Source organism: Varanus komodoensis, unplaced genomic scaffold (genome assembly GCF_004798865.1).
Source record: "Varanus komodoensis strain SLA01 unplaced genomic scaffold, ASM479886v1 scaffold21, whole genome shotgun sequence".
NCBI lineage: Eukaryota > Metazoa > Chordata > Lepidosauria > Squamata > Varanidae > Varanus > Varanus komodoensis.
In genome coordinates this window covers 6749021-6770001 of record NW_025335589.1, presented here as the reverse complement: position 1 = coordinate 6770001, position 20981 = coordinate 6749021, and the positions used below count along the sequence as shown (strand labels likewise).

At 38.6% G+C, this 20981-nt stretch overlaps 1 protein-coding gene across 1 annotated transcript in view; it reads left to right on the top strand.

Annotated features, from left to right (window-relative positions):
- Positions 1 to 11480: 11480 nt before the first annotated feature.
- Positions 11481 to 20981, top strand: part of TTC29 (tetratricopeptide repeat domain 29) — a 110249-nt gene continuing 100748 nt past the window's right edge. Inside the window, exons 1-2 of the mRNA XM_044430670.1 lie at positions 11481 to 11569; positions 13659 to 13742. Of these exons, the coding sequence (XP_044286605.1) occupies positions 11481 to 11569; positions 13659 to 13742 (173 nt within the window). The remainder of the gene's footprint in view (positions 11570 to 13658; positions 13743 to 20981) is intronic.

Genomic DNA, 20981 nt, shown 5'->3' with positions numbered 1-20981 from the left:
AATCCATGAGGGGTTTTGCTGTCTTCAATCCTGCTAAAATACAAATTGAGCTTAAGATGTGTAATTATTGGTTAAACTATGTTTAATGAAATGTAAAGACCTTTGTACTCCTAAATGGATAATTTATATGCCATTTTATTGTCTCTCAAGGTTTAATTAAATGTTTGCCTCATGGCTAATCAGCTACAATTAATAAGAGAGGCTTATATTCACGTCACTTATAGAGAATGTTCAAATGGCCTCTGTTAGAATTCCAGTAATTCATGTATTGATGGCCCAGAACAAGAGAAACTGTTTGTCTCCTGCAACCAGTCTTAGTGGTAGTCAAAATAAAATATTTGCACTAAACTAAATATATAGTACTGAGAAGAGTAAAATATAATAACATAAGTAGTAATAAATATGAAATGTATGCAGCAATATATCTAACATCACTGTGGTTTATCACTTTTTATCATAACAGCTTGGAGCAGCTGGCCATATTATATGCATGGTCCTCTATCCAGAAGACTTGAATTTAATATATGTGAAGAGAACAGTGGGTAGCAAAAGACATTCAGAAAATATGAATCAAATGTCCTAAACTCTCCCCTCCTTATTTTAGTCCTCTCCATCTCAACTTCCCTTCCTTAATGGGAACACATAATTTCCTTCCTTCTATCTTATTTGCTTTCTATTTTTATTTTACTTTGTTATCCCTGTCATTTTTTTCCTGAGAAAACTTCTCCTCCCACCTTTGGAGGCTGTAATATTTTTCTCCTCCCAAACTGTTACAGATGTGCTTATTTCATTTAGATGATATATTGTATGCCCTTGAGATGGTCCAGAGCCTACCCTTGGTCTGAAATGGGGCTGCAAGATTAAGTGTGATTGTGTTATCTGATCAAATCTAGCAAGCACTTCATCAACTGCACTGTTCCCAGTCAGTTTTCTGGCCCATACAAAGTGGTGGTTTTAAGCTCAACAGCCTTAATGGCTTGGACAAGGAGAGATCACATTCCCCCATATATAGTTACCTGGATTTGAGATCCTTTTAAGAAGGCCTCCTCTGGGTGTCCCTGACTCAAGTCAACCCAAATGAGTGGCTGGAAAAAAGAGGATGTTCCCAACTGTGGAATGCTGTCCCTACAGAGGATTATTCACCAGGTGAAGGTGCCAAAATTCTCCTAATTTAATTCTCCTAACATTAAATCTATATTATGTGCTATACATTTGTTATCAGTCTGCTTCTCTATTTTCTGATAACATTTATACTGGAAAATATATAGCTCTAAACAATTTATGCTTTAAATTGTTTCATATTTCTAAATTATATCATCATTTCATCCTGTAAGCCACCTAGAGAAGCATGCTACAGGGTAAATCACATAAAAATACATCATGATGATGACATTCACATTTTCTTTTAAAAGTCCCCTTTATTTAATTCTGAAGGTAAATATAACTAATAAGGTCCAAGAAACATAGTTTGAATCCTGAAGCTATTTCTCCCCAGAGAAACAAATCAACCCCCCCCCCACAAAGAACCCACCAAAAACTACATAGAATAAATAGTATCTTGGCCTATATTCTGATTATCTTTCTTTCACTCATGAAGGAGACCTTCAAATTCACTTGCCTGAGGCAGGGAAGAACTTCAGGTCTTTCATGCTCAGGAAGGGAAGATAACATCCACCATTCCAGGGAGAAATATCTGACTATATGAAATCAATATTTTGTACTTTTGTTTGTTGTTGATTTCTTATAAGTTTATGCACCTTCTCCTCATAGAATAGTCAAGCCTTGTTATGGTCAACATATATATGTGCTGCATTACCTATGCTTAAAAAACCTTTTGGTAAAACTGTAGTTAAAATAAAGCTAAATAAGGTATTAAACATCTAGCTCTTAATACAAATTATTTATAAACTACAGATGTGGGATCAACAGGATGGAAACTAGCAGATTAAATGTACTTGTCTGATTTCCACATACCTTGACCACCTCTTCCCTGCAGTTCTAATCACCAAAGATGAATTTTAGGAATCACAGGAACAGAATAAGCTGTCTCCCATTGGGTCATCTAATCCTATACTGTCAACATGGAATGGCATTGACATTCCAGGGTTTCAGGCAGGATTTTTCATCCCTACTCAGAGATACCAGGAATTGAGCTGGGAACTTCTGCATCACTGAGCCACAGCCCTTCCCTTTTGGAATTCTGTCTTATTAATGCCAATAGCTTTAAGCAAATACTCTTTTCTTTCTCCATCACAACAATTAACCAACTGCACATCATAATCACAATTTCTGTGCAAAGGAATATATTGTAAAATTATTTTTGGATCTCTATAAATGAACTTGCAGCTGCAGAGATTCCCTTTCTGAATATGCAGTTGTTGAACTATGTTTGCTTGTCATCTTTTAAGTTAACATTCCTTAGGAAGAGGAAGTAAAAATTGAGGAGTAAAAATTGAAGATTTACAACAAAGAATTGAAGGACATCTGCTAGTTGCATTTGGGCATCACTTAATCAGGCCAGTAAGAATGCCTTCCTGCATGCCCCAAACATGCATGTGGTACAAAATTAAGCTAGACTAACAGTGAAGATGCTTTTAACCAACGTTAAGGAAAATGAATAAATGTGTTTCCTTTACATCTCCATTTGTACTTCCATCACCATACTTTTGAACATACTTATGATCATATCACTGTATGGAATATATGTACTATTATCCTCAGTGATTGTATGTGGCCACCAACTGTTCCATCAAGCACCTGTCAAGAAGCAAAGGCCAAAAACAAGGCAGGAAGCAGTTTGTTGCTAGAAAAAGGAAGGCACCAGACTTTATAAGAGACTGGATGACTGGAAATTCCATAAGAAAATTTATCTTTTAGAACAATATTTGTCCCCAAAAATCTTATATTTCTATGACTTAAAAAGCTAAAAAACACACTAAATTATTTTCAAGAAAGGAAATGGAAAGGCCAATCAATGAAAAACAGTATTATTATTTTTTCCTTTTACAAACATTTTGATTGAGGCCTTGTTCACTACAGTAACCATAACGAATTACTTAAAGCTTGCCTGTTAAGTAAGTTTATCTGAATGGCAAGTATAAATCAAGCAAAATTGTACTATATCTACAAATATGCTTTAAATAATGGAGCTTCAAACAACATTGAAAGAGAAACGAAAAAGAGCTCTTTCATAGCATGTAAGATTAATGTGCCTAGTGTCTATTCAACTATTTAGAGATTTTCTTCTCTAAAACTATAATCAAATTGAGCCCATTCTACATTAAGTCATTTCATGGCAGCTGGAAAATATCCAGTTGCTTCAATGCTTGCCAAGCTTCCTGTGCCCTCTTGGCACAATACAATTTTATTCAACTTTTGACATGTCACAGAAATAATGAATCCCTGCCACCTGATCCTGAACTTGTTTGGTGGTGATTACACCTTTCTAAAAGGAGCAATTCCACAATTTGGCAATGACAAAGGAAAAGACCATTTCACACATGCCCAACAAGGGAGGCTTCAAAATACCTTTCCAGCATATAATACATGGTCAGGTTCATAACAAGGCAGAGAGATCCTGAGACTGTCACATCCTGGGACACTTAGAACTTTACAACACTTTAAACTGACCCTGGAAAGCAAATTAGCGACCAGCGCAGGTCTTTCAAGGCAGGTATGATAATATCCCGAGTCTATGCATTAATTAGCAGCCTAACGTCTACATTTTTCAGCAACTGAGGTCTCCAGCTAGGCTTCCAGACAGTCTTTACGTAGCTGCACATAAAGTGCATTGCACTCCTCGAGGCATAGCATGGATAACTGTTGCCAAGTCAGACTGGATTAGCAAAAATCCTAGCTGGGCACATCGAGTCTTTGTAGTCCCTGCAGGCAATTATATATGAAAACTGACCCTTGAAAAAGACCCATACTCAGGGTTGAAATGCATGCGATTCTTGGAGTATCGATTGTTAAGCACTGTTTCTTTATTCCAGTGGCTCACGTTGGATGTTGTCCAGTTCCGTTTTACTCGCATCATACTCATGGTGTTAAACTGTAATCCCTCAGCACCGCCTTTCATGCGGAGTGAAATCATTGCAAAACAGCACCTCAAGGGCCAGGCCCGCCGGGCAGTTACTATGGCTGATGGTATCCTAACCCGCCAGCATGCTCTGCAGAACAGATGTGGGTTCCTCCCATCCAGTCTGCAGGGTAGGTGATAACCCAGGTAGCTATTCTCAATCTCGACCTGGAGATCTGCAGCCTGAATGAATTAGTCAGCGGCAAGCGTTGCAGGTTCCACAGTACACCTAGCAATGAGTTTACCAAGAGGGAAATGAATAGTCTTTCGTTCCAGTTATCTATTTCTTTGTATCTTCCCTGACCATAAATCTCTTTCATGAGAAATAACACAGCTCTTAAAGAAAGCCCGCCAGAGCTCGGGAGAGCAGGCAGAACCCGTTGCATGCGGTCACGCCGCCCCTGCTGGCCGACCTGGCCCTTGCTTTTCGCAAGGGGGGGCGGCGCGCGCGGGCGCGGCGCGGCGCGGCTTGGGCGGAGCTCTCTCTTGGCGCTCCCAAGTGCCTCGAGGTTGCCATGGAGACGACCAGGCGTCTTTCTCCCCCTGTGCCGCGAAGCCTGAGGCCTACAACCGAGAGGGGCAATCCGGAGCTTCGCTTACGTGGGTAGCATCGGCTCCTTTCGCTTCTCTGGGGCCGGCTTAACTGTATTAATTGAAAGCAGGAGGGAAGGCGAGGGGTCGTGAGGGAGTGTGTGAATGGATCCTTGTTTTTCCTGCGAATAGTGCGCCAAGTTATGCAGAGCCCTCAGAAGACACGTGTCGAACCATTTTACGGGTTAGCCGTCGGGCACCGCTTCCCCTTAGTTGTGCCGAAGGGAAAGAACTTAGCAAAAGATGTTGCTCTTTACTTTCATCACGGGAGAGAGAATTAAACGGGGCACCTTGGATAGGGTGGGGAGGGAATCTGGCCGGCGCGGTGACAAGCCGGCGATTAGGTGGTGTCGCAGTTCAGCATTTACCCCACGGGCGATGGGGCAAAAGTTTCCCTCCCCCGAGCCCAGTTGAACTGAGTGCGAGGTTGCTCTCGTGCGCGCAGCTCCCAAAGTAAACCGACGTGGTGGGATGGACTGCGAGTGCCGTGCAAGCGCCTGCTGCTGAGCCCACATTTGGGGGGGGGAGGGGGATTCAGGTAGGCGAGTGGATTCCGTAGAGGAACTTCCAGCATGTTGGTCGCCCCTCGTCCCTTTCTCACCTTCCTATCGAGGAGGCAAGTGGAGACACGCAAACCTGTTAGTGTTGTTATATTGGTTTTATTGTTTTGTAGAAAAATGGTGATCTCATCGCTTGTTTATATGCTTTTTAACTTTGTAAACATCCGGATAGCCTTCGAACTCTGGGGTGGTATAGAAGCGAGATTAATTAATTAATTAATTAAGCTTGACGAATTTGCAAAGAAATACCATAGGCAGAGGATGAGAGTTGGGATGGGAGCGTGGAGCGATGGGTACTACATGTCTTGCGGGGACTTTTCCTCCCGCGGGCTGTGCGTGCAGAGCCTGCTGTCCCATGTTCGGGAAAAAAATAGTGCTCAGTGGGATGCGGTAACCGAGGAGAGAGAAGCAAAGTACATGATGCTTTCGGAAGCTCCAGCCACAAGAAAATTGCTCGTGTATTTCTCTGATTCACTCAGTATAAGGCAGAAAAGAAGCGTCAGACACATATTTCAGCAATAGAAAAATCGTTTGCCGGCTGTTAAGCCTTCAGTTGACCACCTGAAATATATAAACAGAGCAGCACAGGATCACAAGAACACTCTTTATGAAAAAAGTGGGGTGGATGCAACAAAATCGCAGCTTCTCCAACTGACTGAACAGCAAGATCCAAAACAGATTCATACAGCTGTCCAATATTTTTAAAAGTGAGCCAATAAAATATATCAGAACTCCCACCCAGGCTGCATTCCTGTATGTGTATTTATGCTGGTAGAGGTTCCTTGGTGGTTTGCTAGTATAATGTATATTTTAAAGGATTTGTAAAACATTGGGTGAAGAAGGACTGTTATCAGTGGTTTTATTTTAGGGACAAAATAATGTGTATTTGTTGAAAATGTATGCCATTTATTATTGACTGTGTACTGCCATATTTGCTAAAAAGCCATCCGTTTAAAACAATATACTTTAAAAGAGTAAATATCAGTGAAATGCATCATTAAAACCACATGATTTTGAAGCCCAAATTAAATAATTTAATTAATTTGATAGTCATAACCTCTCTAAAATGCAAGAAAGTAGGGCCAGTTGTAATTCACTGTTTGGGAATGTCAAAGAAGAAAGCCTTCAAAGTGTGCCTGACAAAAAGGGTCCAGCCATGCCCTCTCGGGCATCTCTCCTGCCCGAGTTCTTAATACCTTGGGCAGGTTCATAATAACTCAGGCAGTCCCTTAGATGGTCAGGCATTTAGGTCTTCAAAAGTTAAAACAACACTTCATGGCCCAGCACTGTCAGGTGGTCCAGAATGATGCCATAGTTGGTACTGAAAAACACTGATGTTAGGGGAAAAAAGAGTCACATTTCCTCCATGCAGTTCCCAGCATAGGTCACACACCAAGGCGACCAAAGCAGTCTCAGACATACATCCTGTCTGAAAAATCTGACTGAATTGGGTATTAGTAATCAGCATCATCAGACTGAGCCTGGCCTATAGTTAAATCTCCTGGGTCAAGGATTTTCTTAAAGGTATTATTACTTACGCTTTTTCTTTCAAAAAATTCAACATGTTGTGTTTGCTTTCATGTTTTTATTAGTGTGGTTTTGTTGTTGTACTTAAGGTTTTATGGAGAACAAGAATAATGTCTCTACAAAGAAATTTTAGGAATCTGGACTCATCAGCCCTCCTCCACTCGAGAAACAGTTTGGAGCTTTCTAAGTGTAACTGGAAAAAAGGGTTCTAGGACAGCAAATTTATCACAAAAAATGAGAGGACCTTTGAATCTGTTTTGTTTCTGCTAGGTAACAAGCCTTGTACTTTGACATTAAGAAGAGAAGGGTACAGCATTGTTTCACATGCTTTTCCTCTCTCAGTCTGGGGTATAGCACTGCTAGTCCTGGAACAGTGCTATTATAGCTCCAGCACCAGTTCTTGTGGACTTGTTGCAAGTATGTTTGAAAAAGCTTTCAGCAGCAGAAAAGGCCAAACAGGATGTTATATTAACACATTAATAGTGTAATCCTACATTTGCCAAGATAACAGGAATATGGGAGGCATACAGGAGAGGTTTGTTGAAAACAGGGTACTTGTTCTTTTGTATAGCTGCTAGTCTTACTCTGCAAATGCCCTCCCAGGATATTCCACCCAGTCAACTGGCCTCACCAGTTAACCAGCCAGGGAGGCCTTTAACCTTGCAATGAAATTATGAGGGAAAATGTGTTTATGTTGTGTAGCAAAGGCCAAATCCTATGGATCTGCTGTATATTTGGAACCACTGGGCCATTGACTAACCATCTGTCCCTGCTGGCACCAGTTCCAGCACAGAGACTGACCACTTTTCCTTTGCTGCTTGCACAGAGGCCCTCCCAGCTTAGGACTCACAGCAGCAGGAAAAGAGGGTTGCATACAAGTGGCAGCAGGGTGCCCCACTCTAATGCCTCTGGGCTCTCACAAGATCTCAGCGCATGGTCAAGACATTTACAAAGTATTGGACATTGCTGAGATCTCATGAGAGCCCTAAGCCCTGCAACAACAGGGCTAGCAGGTGCTTGGAACAGCCTCACTGGGTGCTTTATAACTTCAGTAAGTACTAAGCGGGACGCTCTTGAGCTGCAGCTGGGGTGGGGCATGGGAATGGCACAACCCAGTGCTTTTCCAGGTCCATGCCTCATGTGGGGACTTCACCATGCTGTTTGAATGAGCAAGCATTGCTCAGTCTCCTTGTGATTGCTGCCACATTCACCAAAACTTACATGATTGTAGTTGGTAGAAGCAGTAGCAGCAACAAGGGCAGACAGATGTTATAGGGTTTTAGAGTCTTAATCAAAACAGCAATAGTCACTTCCCAAGTGCCAAGATCACTGAGAATTATGAAAAGTATATTTCTCATGAGTCTTAAGAATAGCACTGCTGTTGGAGGGCAATAGCAGCCCTTTTAATCACTGCTACCAGTTCATATTGTGTTCAAAGGCCCAGTACTTTTAGAAATAAGAATCAGGATTTACATCAAGCTTAGAAGCTGCACAGTCGATTTTATTTATTTATTTAGGATATTTATATGCCGTCCTATTGCAAAAGCCTCAGGATGGCTTACATAAATAGAATATAAATATCAGCATAAATAAATTATCAACCCACTCTGGCTGCAGTTAAACTATAATAGTAAAAAATACAATATTAAAACTTATTAAAATATTGATGAAATAAAAAGGTCTTAACCTGGCGCCGAAAAAATATACTGACGGCGCCAGGCGGACCTCTCTGGGGAGCGCATTCCATAGTTGGGGCGCCACCACAGAAAAGGCCCTCCTCTGGGTGCTCTGCCTCCTAATATCTTTCACAGAGGGTTCCCGGAGGAGGGCTTCTGCTGCCGATCTCAGTGGGCGGAAGGGCAAATAGGGAAGAAGGCATTCCTTTAGGTATCCAGGTCCCAAGCCGTTTAGGGCTTTATACATAATAACCAGCACCTTGAATTGAGCCCAGACTTCGATGGGAAGCCAGCGGAGCTGATAGAGGGCTGGGATTATATGAGAATAATGCTCAGTCCCCGTCAGCATCCTGGCAGCTCTGTTTTGCACCATCTGAAGTATCCGGACTGTCTTCAAGGGCAGCCCCACATAAAGCGTGTTACAAAAATCCAACCGGGAAGTAACCAATGCATGTGTCACTGTTGCTAGGCAATCTTCCTCCAGGTAGGGACGCAGCTGATGGATTAGCTGAAGCTGAACGAAGGTGTTCCTCGCCACCGCAGTCACTTGAGCTTCCAAGGACAGCTCCGGGTTGAGGAGCACTCCCAAGCTGCAGACCCTGTCCTTTAGAGGGAGTGCAACCCCATCCAGGACAAGGCCCAAGTCACTTACCCAGGAGCTTGAATCACCCACCAACAGGACCTCCTTCTTATCTGGATTGAGCTTCAGTTTATTGGCCCTCATCCAGCACATTACCTCAGCCAGGCACCGGTTCAATACAGCCACTGCCTCACCTGGGTTAGTTGAAAAGGAGAGGTAGAGCTGGGTGTCATCCTGAAGCTGTAAAGTTGATTTTATAGTTCCTTTCTTAAATACAGCCACAGGCAGATTAGCCCTTGCCTTACCAGTCTAGTATGACTTGCAACCTGAACTTAACTATACTTAGCCCAGGACATCTTGAAATCCTTGCAGTCCACGAACATCACAACTAAGTTCAGCAAAAAAAGACAAAGAAGTGACTAAGGTTTCAGGAAGGGATTGTGGGTGCAAGGTCAAGTTAGCAGGCAATGAGTTCAAACATAACAAAATGATTATTTATTTCATTTCCATACTGCCCCAGAGCCAAAGCTCTCTGAGTGGTTTCCAAAGCTCTCTGGGCAGTTTACAGAGCTCTCTCTGGGTAGAAATGTTTGCACATGGCTTGTAATAAACTCGGAAATTCAAAATTAAAAAAAACATATTCTAGATACCCCAATTCTGGACTGGAGGCTTCAATTAGTCATGATGTAACTTAGTATAGTGTCATTTTTTATCTATCAAGTACTGCTGTTACTTTTTCTTCCATAAGCTCCTCTTCACTTTTAAAGCAAAGTAATTTTTCTTGCAATAGTTCTAAAAGAGACCCTTCTCTCTATTTTTGTGATGCTGTGTTTCTGCCTCTATTAAAAGTTTGTGCCTTGAGGCCTGCCAGCAGGGCTTACAATGCCTATATTAAACCAAATTTAAGAGTAAGGGTGCTCCTGCTGCTAACATTCTCAGATCACAGACGTGCAAAATGAAGGAACTGGCAGCTGTAACTTTAATGGTGGAAAGTGTAAGCTGAGTACGTGGAGAAAAGAACATAGTGCTCTATATGACAAAAAAAGTCTTATTAGCATTTATGAACTTCAAAATGACAAGCTAGACTGCTCTGTCTTGTGGCTTTTTTTGTACTGCTTAAAAGAAATAAAGCATGTATTCATATTTTTAATCCAGTTAAACTGTATTAAATTGCTATCATACTGTGATGATAACACTTTAATAATATGACAGTAGTGTATTAATTAAGTTATTAATGTATGCAAGTCAATTTCATTATAAATAATTTGGGTTATTATATTGGTTAATAAAAGTATTTAAACGTATAATCTTATTGATTGTGCTTCTCACAAAAAGCTCCATTCTCAGGGTCCTCTGTCTTTTGTGCGCTCTTCTGGCAGGAATCAAACCAAGTAAGAACAACAACAGAGGTAATTTGGCCTTCCCAGCCCATCCTGCCCCCAGAATAAATTATTTTTGAACATGTATAACTTACTTATTAGCATCAGGCAAGAAGAATGACATAGAGGTTGCAGGATCCTTTGCAGGCTAAACTCTTCGTTTTCCATCCATGGGAACATCCCCTTTCCTCCCTCTCTGAGCTCCCTCAGGGTTGATGCTCTGATAACAGAAAAGAGGTCACTGTGCAATGTTCCACAACTGCTGCAATGGGGATGGGGAAGGCTCTGATCTTAGATGTCTTTCCTGAGGTCATAACAGCATCTGTACCTTGGGATTCTGACAACTGCTACGGTTCCTGGCATGTTCTTCCAAGAATCATAGGATATTGCCAATCTAGTTTCTCATGTAAGTGTTCACTTATCAGAAGTATAGTGGAAATTCAGAATCACAATTAAATTCTTACAAATATTTATTATGGAAGAAAAAGTTTGTTATCCTTTACCATTCATTATAATTGCTGTAAAAAGCATGTCTGCAACATCTGGTAGTATTATTGCCAAGTTTTGGTTATACACTTGAATGTATTTATTTCCCATAATTTTTTCATGTCTATGTTATCACATCTTGGTATTCTGTTCCAAGCATTATTTGTGAACACAGAGAATAAAACCAGATGAAATGTTTCTGAAATCTCTCTCTCTCTCCCTCTCTCTCTCTCTCTCTCTCTCTCTCTCTCTCACTATTTCTCTCATAGATAAATCTATTCTGTGCTCTTAGTATTCTTAGAATTTTATAAACAGCTATAACATGCTTTTGGAGTAAGATCTCAGCAATTCTTTGTTACTCAAGGGCTAATTGATTTCAAATTGGCATATGCTAAGTTGGCTTTCTTTGTACTACTTTCTTTGTACTACAAGTAACCTTGTGAAGGTTACTACAATGTAATGAGTAACCTTCAGAAGGATTGCAAGTGTAGCTAGCATCTTGGTGCTGCCAAACCTTGAATGACATGCAAATTCTAGTCACAATGTAAGAAAAGTGAAAAGTTTATTGTTTGATATTGTTTCTATTTATTTATTTAGTACAAAATGAGTCTGTTTCCTCCTGTGCCAGTGCAAAGTCCCAAGGCACATCCAAGTATGGAAGAGATGATATGCCCTCCATCAAATCTTGCAAGGTGGGTGTGTTACATATTTATTTTGTTTCATTTGACTGATATATTTGATTCTGGCTCTTTAAGGCTGAAAGCCTGAAGGAACAAGTTATAGACCAATAAATAAGCTAAACAAGAATCAGAATTTTGCAGTTCATGATTAAAAAATCAAAGGAGGAACTCCTAAAATTCAAAAAAGGAGGCTGATTTTGTAAATTGTTGGGAAAAATATGAGTAATGAACATCCCAGGTTGTATGGATCCAATTTGCATTTTCTGTTGATTAGGGTAGCTATTCCAAGAATGAGATTCATATTCTATTGTCCTCATATCATTTGTCTGGGGATTAGCTTTTTTCTGAGGTACACTGTGTATCAACTTAATGTGAGACTTGAGAGTTTTTCTAAACATTATACTAAGTTGTATATAAGTATTATAGGTATGCTTATTTACTGTGCTATTAAGTTTTGCTAATATATTACATTACAGAGAGGCTTCCTTTTTAATTCCTGACTTAAAAAAGAAAAGAAAAGATGACTTGTTGGTGCTCTTTGAAGTAATATAAAGAAAATGCAAACCTTGCCCAGAGAATATGGGAAATTGAATTATTCATAATTATATTATAGAAATACAAACCATTTTGAATTTTGAGAATATTAAGAATACTTTTCTATCTTAATTTGAAATTTATAAGTAATCCTTGATATATACTAACTTTCATGCTTTTATCACAGAATTTACTTTTTTTTCTTTTGCTAAGATACAGTATTATATGTTTAGTTTTGTCAGATTATTTAAAATAGTAAATATTTAAGGGAAGAATATCTTCCATTGCAAAGACAGTTGTGCATAATGGATAAAAAGGGAACAAATGCAAAATGCTTTGGTTTGTTATTGTTTTAGCACAGAGTGATAAAATCTAAAGTGGCATTCTTTTTAAAATGAGAATTCTTATAAATATTACTGATAAAATCTGACTTTAAAAAAAGAGAGAGAAAGAAGGCAAGAAGGAGAAGAAGAGAGCAGTCTAGGGGCTATTGGCTGCGGTGTACTTCACTCTCTGGGAGAAGAGAGGGAGGTCCATCTTGGAGTAATGCAGCCCAAAGTTCTGCTTTTGTTACCCTATCATTGGTAGTGCTAGATGATTGTTAAGATCAGAATTGTATCATTCTGGCTTCATGTTGGGGTAGTTTTGCATCCAGTGGATACAATGCCCTCTTGTTACTGTGAAATGCCTCTGCACAGCTGAAAACATATCCTACCTCTAGGGCTAGCTTACATTCGTTCTCAATAGTGTTAGCGAGAACACAAAATATGAAAAGGCCAAAGTGGTAGTGGGAAAGATCTGGAAAATCAGAAGCTTCCCCAATCCACCACGTGCACTTTCCCTAACTGTGTGGGTTGGTAGGTCTTAAAAAAGTAGTATTTCCTTTTATTCTTACTCCACACCCCCTAGGATGCAGAGTAGCCCATGTATCTTGCCTAAGGTAATACTGGGCAGCACCCAACATGGCATGAGTGGTAATGCGGTATAGCCTAAGGACCTCTAGAATATGGGACCTCTAGCAGAATGCCTATAGTATTAGAACGTACAACAGGTTTTTGGAGGAAACCAATGAGCTAGCTAATGCTATTGGCACTGAGCTAGATGCCCCCAGTGATAGAGGTCCCTTATGCTACTGCAGTGTAATTAGAGCTTATGTCACATCAGATTCTACCCATTGAAACTATGCCTTGATCAATTCAAGAAATGCACATTTATGATCATCTCACTTAAGAGGCATTGAAGACACATTTACTTCCAAATCCTTACAAAATATCAGTTGCCTAACAAAGTTTCTTATATGAACATTGAATGTGAAAGCCTTGAACTACAGGAACTTTCTGCTAAAGCCAGGTGTACTTTTCTACAAAGAATAAAGTTCTGAAATAGCTACAGACCAAATCCTTACCATTATACTTGTACATGTTTGTAGTATGTGTTTGATAAAATACTTTGTCAATATTTTAATATATATCTGTCTTTGCTTGGCAAAGACTAATACATAATATATAGAGCAGGTTTGACGTTAAGTCACCTCACAGTGTTCTTTAATTTTTTAATTTAAATTTAGGATGCATTTGATCAAAGGAAAAGATGCCATAGATCGTTATTTGGCCATGCATATCAAAGGCCTGTCAAAACAAGAGGCTGCTGCGTAAGTAAGGTCTTTCTGAAGCATTTTTATACAGCAAGTTTATTGTTTTCTTTGTTTCTAGCCTTCTTCATTGAAATCTAAAGTTCCCCAGGCAATTTTCTGAGGAACATGGCATTTAAAAATTAAAACTGATATTAAATAATTATGTTTCACTGCTACTTATCTTGCATATATCAAAGCATTTAGTTCAATGCCTGCGTTAATTCACTGATTTACCAAAGCATTAGCACATTTGTAGCATTTAATTGTTTGTCAGTAATTAAAACTATTTTTGTCGCTTTGTTTTTTTCAAACTTCTCACTTAAGGCTGAAATTTTGTTTCCAAAATACTAGTGTGGTTGCAGCTCCAATACACACTGATTCTTTGAAACCTACTATCCAAAAACAGCTTAGGAGAACTGTCATTTCACATAAAAATGACACAATGGAATTACTACTTTTCTATATACTATTTTAAAAAGATTTGTATGCACAGTAACATGGTGTTGACCTTTTCATAAACCTTTGTCTTTTTTGGCTTTGTCTTTGAAATTAATATAGTCACAGTTTTTGTTTGGGAATTGCTATAAAAGGAGTATCTCAATGCAAAACAAAAAAATTGTTTCTTTATAATTGGAGCAGTTATTCCCTGATATTTTCCTCTCTCCCCTTATGCATGTTTTTCAGTGTATTTAACAGTATCTTCTTCCTTACTGTGCAGGTCTGTTCAACTAAGTATTTAGTATTTTTGTAATTAAAACCAGTCACATTTTTAAAGGCTTTTATTCAAAGCAAGGCACATTTCCAAAAGGCACTAGTGTTGAGGTAACCAAGATATAAACTCATTCTGAAAGTCCATTTATTTGGCTGGATTTCTTGGTGTTTGTCATTTGTTTAGAATCTGTTATCTGAAATCTGATACTGCAGCCTTAACTCTTGTATCTTTGGTCTCTGGAGAAGGTAGCTTCATTGGGCCCATCAATACACTATGGAACTATGACCCTTTGTCATTCTCCTGTTCTCTTTTCTGGAAAGGAAACCTCTGGCACACTTCCACATGATTCTCTTTGAATGTGCTCCTGATCAGATAGCAGTGGAATGCACAGGGCGTAGAATCTCTGTCCTACAGGGGAGGGGAATCCCGTGAAAACATTTGCTGATGGACCACTAAGTCTTCAGCCACATTTAGTTACCTGAGTGTAAGGCCAAATGCATTCCGTATGACTTATTTCGTAAATATTTAATGGGATGGCATTGTAAACTGCACGGAAGTGCAGAACAAACTCTAGAACATGCAGTACCTCCCCCTTATACTTTTTATTGTTTTGGGGCTATGGCAAATTCAAAAATTCAGGCTGGGATCCAGTAGAATGCTGTTCAAGCACTGCTTTTACTGAAGTGGAATTGCAAGTCAATTGAAATACAGCATTGGATACTATTGTTTGAAAAGCACAGTTTCAAAGTTTCCATGTGCAAAGTTGTGCTGTCCTTTTAAGCCTAGGCAAAACAAAGGTTTGCCAAATATTTTGAGCATTACAAGTTTAAAAGTGTTGATAAATAGGTTAAATTAGGTTTAAAAAGGTTAGATTAGGTTAATTAAATAGGTTTCCTATAGGTTAAATTATAGGAAAAATAGGTCAGTGTTATGTTCTTTTAGTTAGAACAAAAGAAGACATGTTTATGTAAAATTTCAGATCACTCATCCTGATTCCTTAAAAATATTTCACAATTTAAAATGTGCTATACAGATACAGAAAAAGCAAAAAAATAAAGGATGTTGATGCCCAGGAAAAAGGAATTCTTAATTAAATGAAATTAATTTTAAGGATACTCAGTTCTCCAGACGGTGCCCATAAGTACATATAACCAGGTGGTACAGGGGTGTTGGGGGGGGTGGCGGTGGGGGTGGGGATATCTGCTGAAGCTTCCTTTGTGGAAGAGTCCTGAAAATTTTGACTAGAAGAAGAATGGACGAATGCTAATATCCAGGTAAATGCAATTCAGCATATGGGCAGGAACCTATCACACTCTTCCTATGAAAGAAGACAGGGGAAGTGACAGATGAAGGGCTAATGTTGTCCCTATCTTCAAGTAAGGAAAAAAAGAAGAGCCTGAGAACTACAGATCAGTCAGTCTGACATCAATCTCTGGGAAAATTCTGGAGCAAATGATAAAGTAGTCAGTCTGCTAACACCTTGAAAGCCATGCAGTGACTATGGGAATCCAACATGGATTTCTAAAGAACAAATCCTGCCAGACTAATCTGATTTCATGTTTTGGTTGGATAACCTTCCTGATGGATTGCAAGAATGCTGTGGACATACTATATCTTGACTTTAGCAAGGTTTTGACAAAGTGGTCCATGATATCCTGATTTAGCAGACTAGCTAAAAGTTGGCTAGATAGAACAATGATCAGGTGGATGCACAGTTGGCTACAGAATTGGACTCAGAGTGGTCATCAATTGTACCTTCTCAAACCAGGGAGAAGGAACAAGTGGGGTACTCCAGGGTTCAGTCCTGGGCACAGTTCTCTTCAAAATTTTAATTAATGTCTTGGATGTATTGGATGAGGAAATGCAAGAAATTATTACTGAATGTGGAGATGTCACAAAACTGAGCAGGATAATAATTACACAGGAAGACAGAAAGAAGATTCAAGGTGATCTTGATAGGTTGCAGTACTGGGCTCAAAACAACATAATGAATTTAGTAGCGACAAATGGCCAGTTCTGCACATAGGAAAAAGAAAGCCAATGCATTGTTACAATATGGGGAATACTTGGCTTAACAATTCCTCAAGTGAGATGGATATTGGAATTGTTGTAGATCACAAGCTGAATCTGACTTAATAATGGAATGCAGTTGTAAAAAGGGCTAATGCTATTTTAGGTTGCATTAATAGAAGTATCACTTCCAAATCTTGTAAAGTACTAGTTCTCCTCTATTCAGCACTGGTTAGGCCTCATCTGGAGTACTGTGTCAGCTCTGGGCACCACAGTCTACGATGGAGACAAGCTAGAAAGGGTTCAGAGGAGGGCAACAAGGATGATCCAGGAACTGGAAACAAAGCCTTGTGAGGATAGATTGAAAGAACTGGGCATGTTTAGCCTTGAGAAAAGAAGACTGAGGAGGGATATGATAGCACTCTACAACTACTTGAAGGGCTGTCACAAAGGAGAAGGACAAGATCTTTTCTCAGTCATACCAGAGTGTAGGGCACAGAATAATGGGCTCAAATTACAGGAAGCTAGATTCTGGCTAGATATCAGGAAAAATTTCCTAACTGTTAGAGCAGTACAACAATGGAATCAATTACCCTGGGAGGTTGTAGGCTCTCCCACGCCAGAGGTGTCCAAGATACAACAGGACAACCGTCTGAGAGGAATGGGTTAACCCGATGTCCTTCACTGAACAAGGAGATTGAACCCAATGGCCTTCTGGCCCCTTCCAACTCTAGTATTCTATGATTCTATGATAGAAAAAACAAATTATAATAAAAATCAAGTGTAACCTGAAAAGAATGTTATAGCAAGGAGTGTTCCTGTTTAGTGTGCTTGCTGTCCAGCCAGCCATTTCTTTTACCAGCATAAACCATTCTACAATGTCTTCACTGTGTTTTTCCATTTCTCTCTTCCATTGTTAGTCAGCATCATGTGGTCACTGAGCATTCCCAGTCTTAATTAGGCAGTTATTTTCTCTGGGCTGATTCCCCGCTGCCCTTAAGCTTTTGTACTTCTGCAAACTTTGGAGTTCATCTACTTCTGCTGATATCACCATCTTGTACATGTATTGTTCCATTTTGTTTACACAAGAATACATACTTGATGATAAAATTGCTATTGTTACACAGGATCTTTTTTTTAAAGAAAACATTCACAACTTCTTTTCCTTGCTGAAGGGGTTCTGTCCAGGAAAAGAGCTATGCAAACTATACACAGTATTGTAAGGCACATTTTAAAATTTGTGCTATAATATTATGTAAATATACCTTTTTCAGTCAAAATATTTCCTAATAATGTTGCTTGGTGTGACCAAAATTCTGTGTTCTTATTGAACAGCATTCTTTCTGAGTTACATTATCTTCAAAAGAGAGAAGGGGAGAGGTTTTTTATTCAAATCATTGGGTTCTCTTCACTTCTGTTTGGTTTGATATACATATCAGTGTAATTAAAGAAAGACAAAAGAATGGGAATGTGTAAAAAATGAATAGTTTACCTTCCATGAAAAAGCTATAGTATACATTTGTGTAATATGGAAGACTTCTCTTGAAAATGCTAAAAAGTTATAATCAACTTTTGTACATTATGTAGAAGTTCCATTTTCTAAACTCTGCAAAAGAAAGTTTCATATTTAATGGGAAATCATGAATAATTCCATTTATTATCTACTTCCTCCTTTCAAAGACATGATCTGGATAAAAGGCGGGGTGAATAATTTCAAAAAAATACAATACATTTTTAATGGGAAGGTGCAAACTACAGATTCTCATGACTATTAGCAAGTGTAGAGGAAACAGAATTTTACTTGCAAAAACTCATCAGATTCTTGCAAAGATAAAATACAAGACATACTTTAATAAAGAAGTCCATTGAACTGAAGTTTTACTTCTTTATGTAACTTGTTGTTTTTGCTAAGTTTAGTCCTATGTTTTCCAAAGCTTTCATTTTTCAATAGTTCAACAATATTAAGTAGGGAATATAGACTATAAGTAAACAACTGTGCCCTATCTAAAGTATACAAAATGCTACTTTGGAAATATTAAGTGTTTAAAATGATAAAAGTGCAAGTGGGAATTTGATAGTCCTGGCACTTAGCAGACTGAATCTTCTGGACTGTATATACATCTTCAGCTTTTTAATTTTACTACAAACTTCTTCAGGCTGATTTTTTTGTTTCTCTTGAGAATTTGGAAATTATAAAATGAAAACAACACAGAAACTTTGATATGCTGTATATTGTAGTACCTCATGTTTTTCTTCTGATGTTCCACTTTTATTGTAGAGGAGGCCAGTAGTCAACCAGTTCAGATGTAATGAAACATAGGCTTTCATGCCCCAACATGCAGAAGAGAAGTTTTAACAGACCACAGTTCCCTTAGTTCAGACATAATGAGGAACTGCAGTTAGTTCAACAGTGATGATGTCCTTTTGTATACTAGGGCTCTGGGTAACCATTACAGGTACATAAGTACAGGCTTCTTCTTTCATTGGAAATAAATGGTTTGTCAGTGTCTGAACAAGACCAGTGAAACAGATCATAAGCATATAAGATCGCTTTTAAAGTCATAGCTTTTAGCCTTTCATAATTGGAAGGCAAACTATAAGCATTATTCCAGGCTGTCACAGCACTAGTCCTTATCGTGCTAATACAAACCAGTGCTGGTGTAATGTCAACACTTATTAGACAAAGGGAAAAGTGATTTGCTATAGTTTTTCCTTTGCCTGTTTCGTTTAGTTGCTAAGTCATGCTTGACCCCTCACAACCCTATGGACAGCATTCTTTCAGGCTCTCCTATCCTCCACCATCCTCTGGAGTCCACCCAAGGCCACACCCACTGCCCCATCTAGCCAACTCAACCTCTGCTGTACTCTTCTCCTTTTGCCTTCAGTCGTTCCCAGAATCAGGGTCTTCTCCAGCGAGTCCTTCCTTCTCATTAGGTGGCCAAAATATTTGAGTTTCATCTTCAGTATCTGACCTTCTAAAGAACAGTCAGGGTTAATTTCCTTTAAGATTGACTGATTTGATTTCTTTACAGTTCAAGGGACTCTCAGAGGTCTTCTCTAGCACTACAATTCAAAGGCATCAATTCCTCGGTGCTTAGTTTTCCATATGGTCCAACTCTCACAACCATACCATACATGGGAAAACCATAGCTTTGACTATACACACTTTTGTTGGCAGGGTGAAGTCTCTGCTTTTTAGTATGCTGTCAAGATTTGCCATAACTTTTGCCTAAGAAGTACTAATTATATTGTGCTGATGGTTTACAATAATGCAACATCATAAGTACTAGTGCTATGCTAATCTAATGACAACATTGGATACCATGCACGTTCTTTAAGGTGGTAGAGTACTCTTTATTAAAAAACTTTTGTTGAGTTACTTTGCATTAACAGAATAGATTTCTAAGCAATAATGGGCTCCTTTAAATGTATATATTTCAACTAGAGTAAGACTTACTGCTCACACTTGCAAACAGAAATAGTGAAGAAATTGATTTTGGAGAACAGCATGTACCTAGTGTTATTAAAAAGTAACTCCCCCCCCCCCAAAAAAAACCCCTGCATTATGAATTTGGCTTAGTGTTCTAGTGAAAGCATTTTCTGTCCTTATATTATTTATTTTTTATTTTTACCTGAGGGAGGTAAAAAGGACATCTACCCAGAGTAAGGCCTTCTTTGAGGTGCCACCCAGATTGTGGAATGCTCTCCCCAGAGAGGTTCGCCTGGTGCTGAGCCTATATTCTTTTTGGCACCGGGTCAAAACCTTTTTATTTAAGTGTTATTTTAAAAATTAGAATTCTAATAATTTTAATCAGTCACTCTTCACTTAATTTATTTTTATTGGCTGTATATTGTTTTATATTTGTGTCAATTGTTTATTCATTTTTGATTTTAATGTTTGTAAGCCGTCCTGAGATGCAATGCATAGAGGACAGCATATACAAGTTTTAAATAAATAAATATTGTCTGAGCCCGATTCTGAACATATATAATTAAGAGTAATTGTTGTTTCTTACTGAAATATTCTTTCATGTAATAAATATATGCCAAATAAATTTCAGAACATGCATTTCTATTTATCTGTTTTGTTAAGGAGATAATTCTAAAATTTACACTCATTTTATAAGTACATACAATTGTTTGGTTCTTCTCTTCTGACAGTACTAGATAACATTTCAATGACATACTTTGAATTCACACTTGATTTCTCAATTCAGTTAAATGTATTATTTGCAAAGAATCACAAGGAGAGGCAGGAAATAAATTACTGACCTGACTATAATGCTGAAAAATGTTTGTAAATTCATAGTTTTATTTTAATGTGCACTGTTCTGGTTGTATCTGTGCAAGTTTAATATTGTCCTTTTAAAGTAGAATGCAGAGAAATAAGCATAAAGCAATTAAAGAAACAAGTTTTTAAAAGACCAGTTTTTATTCTGTAATAAAATGGCCAAACTAAAACATAAATATTTGGAATGACAAATTCAAAATTCCTAGATTCCTTTTGAATTTGCATGTGAAATTTAACATTTTTA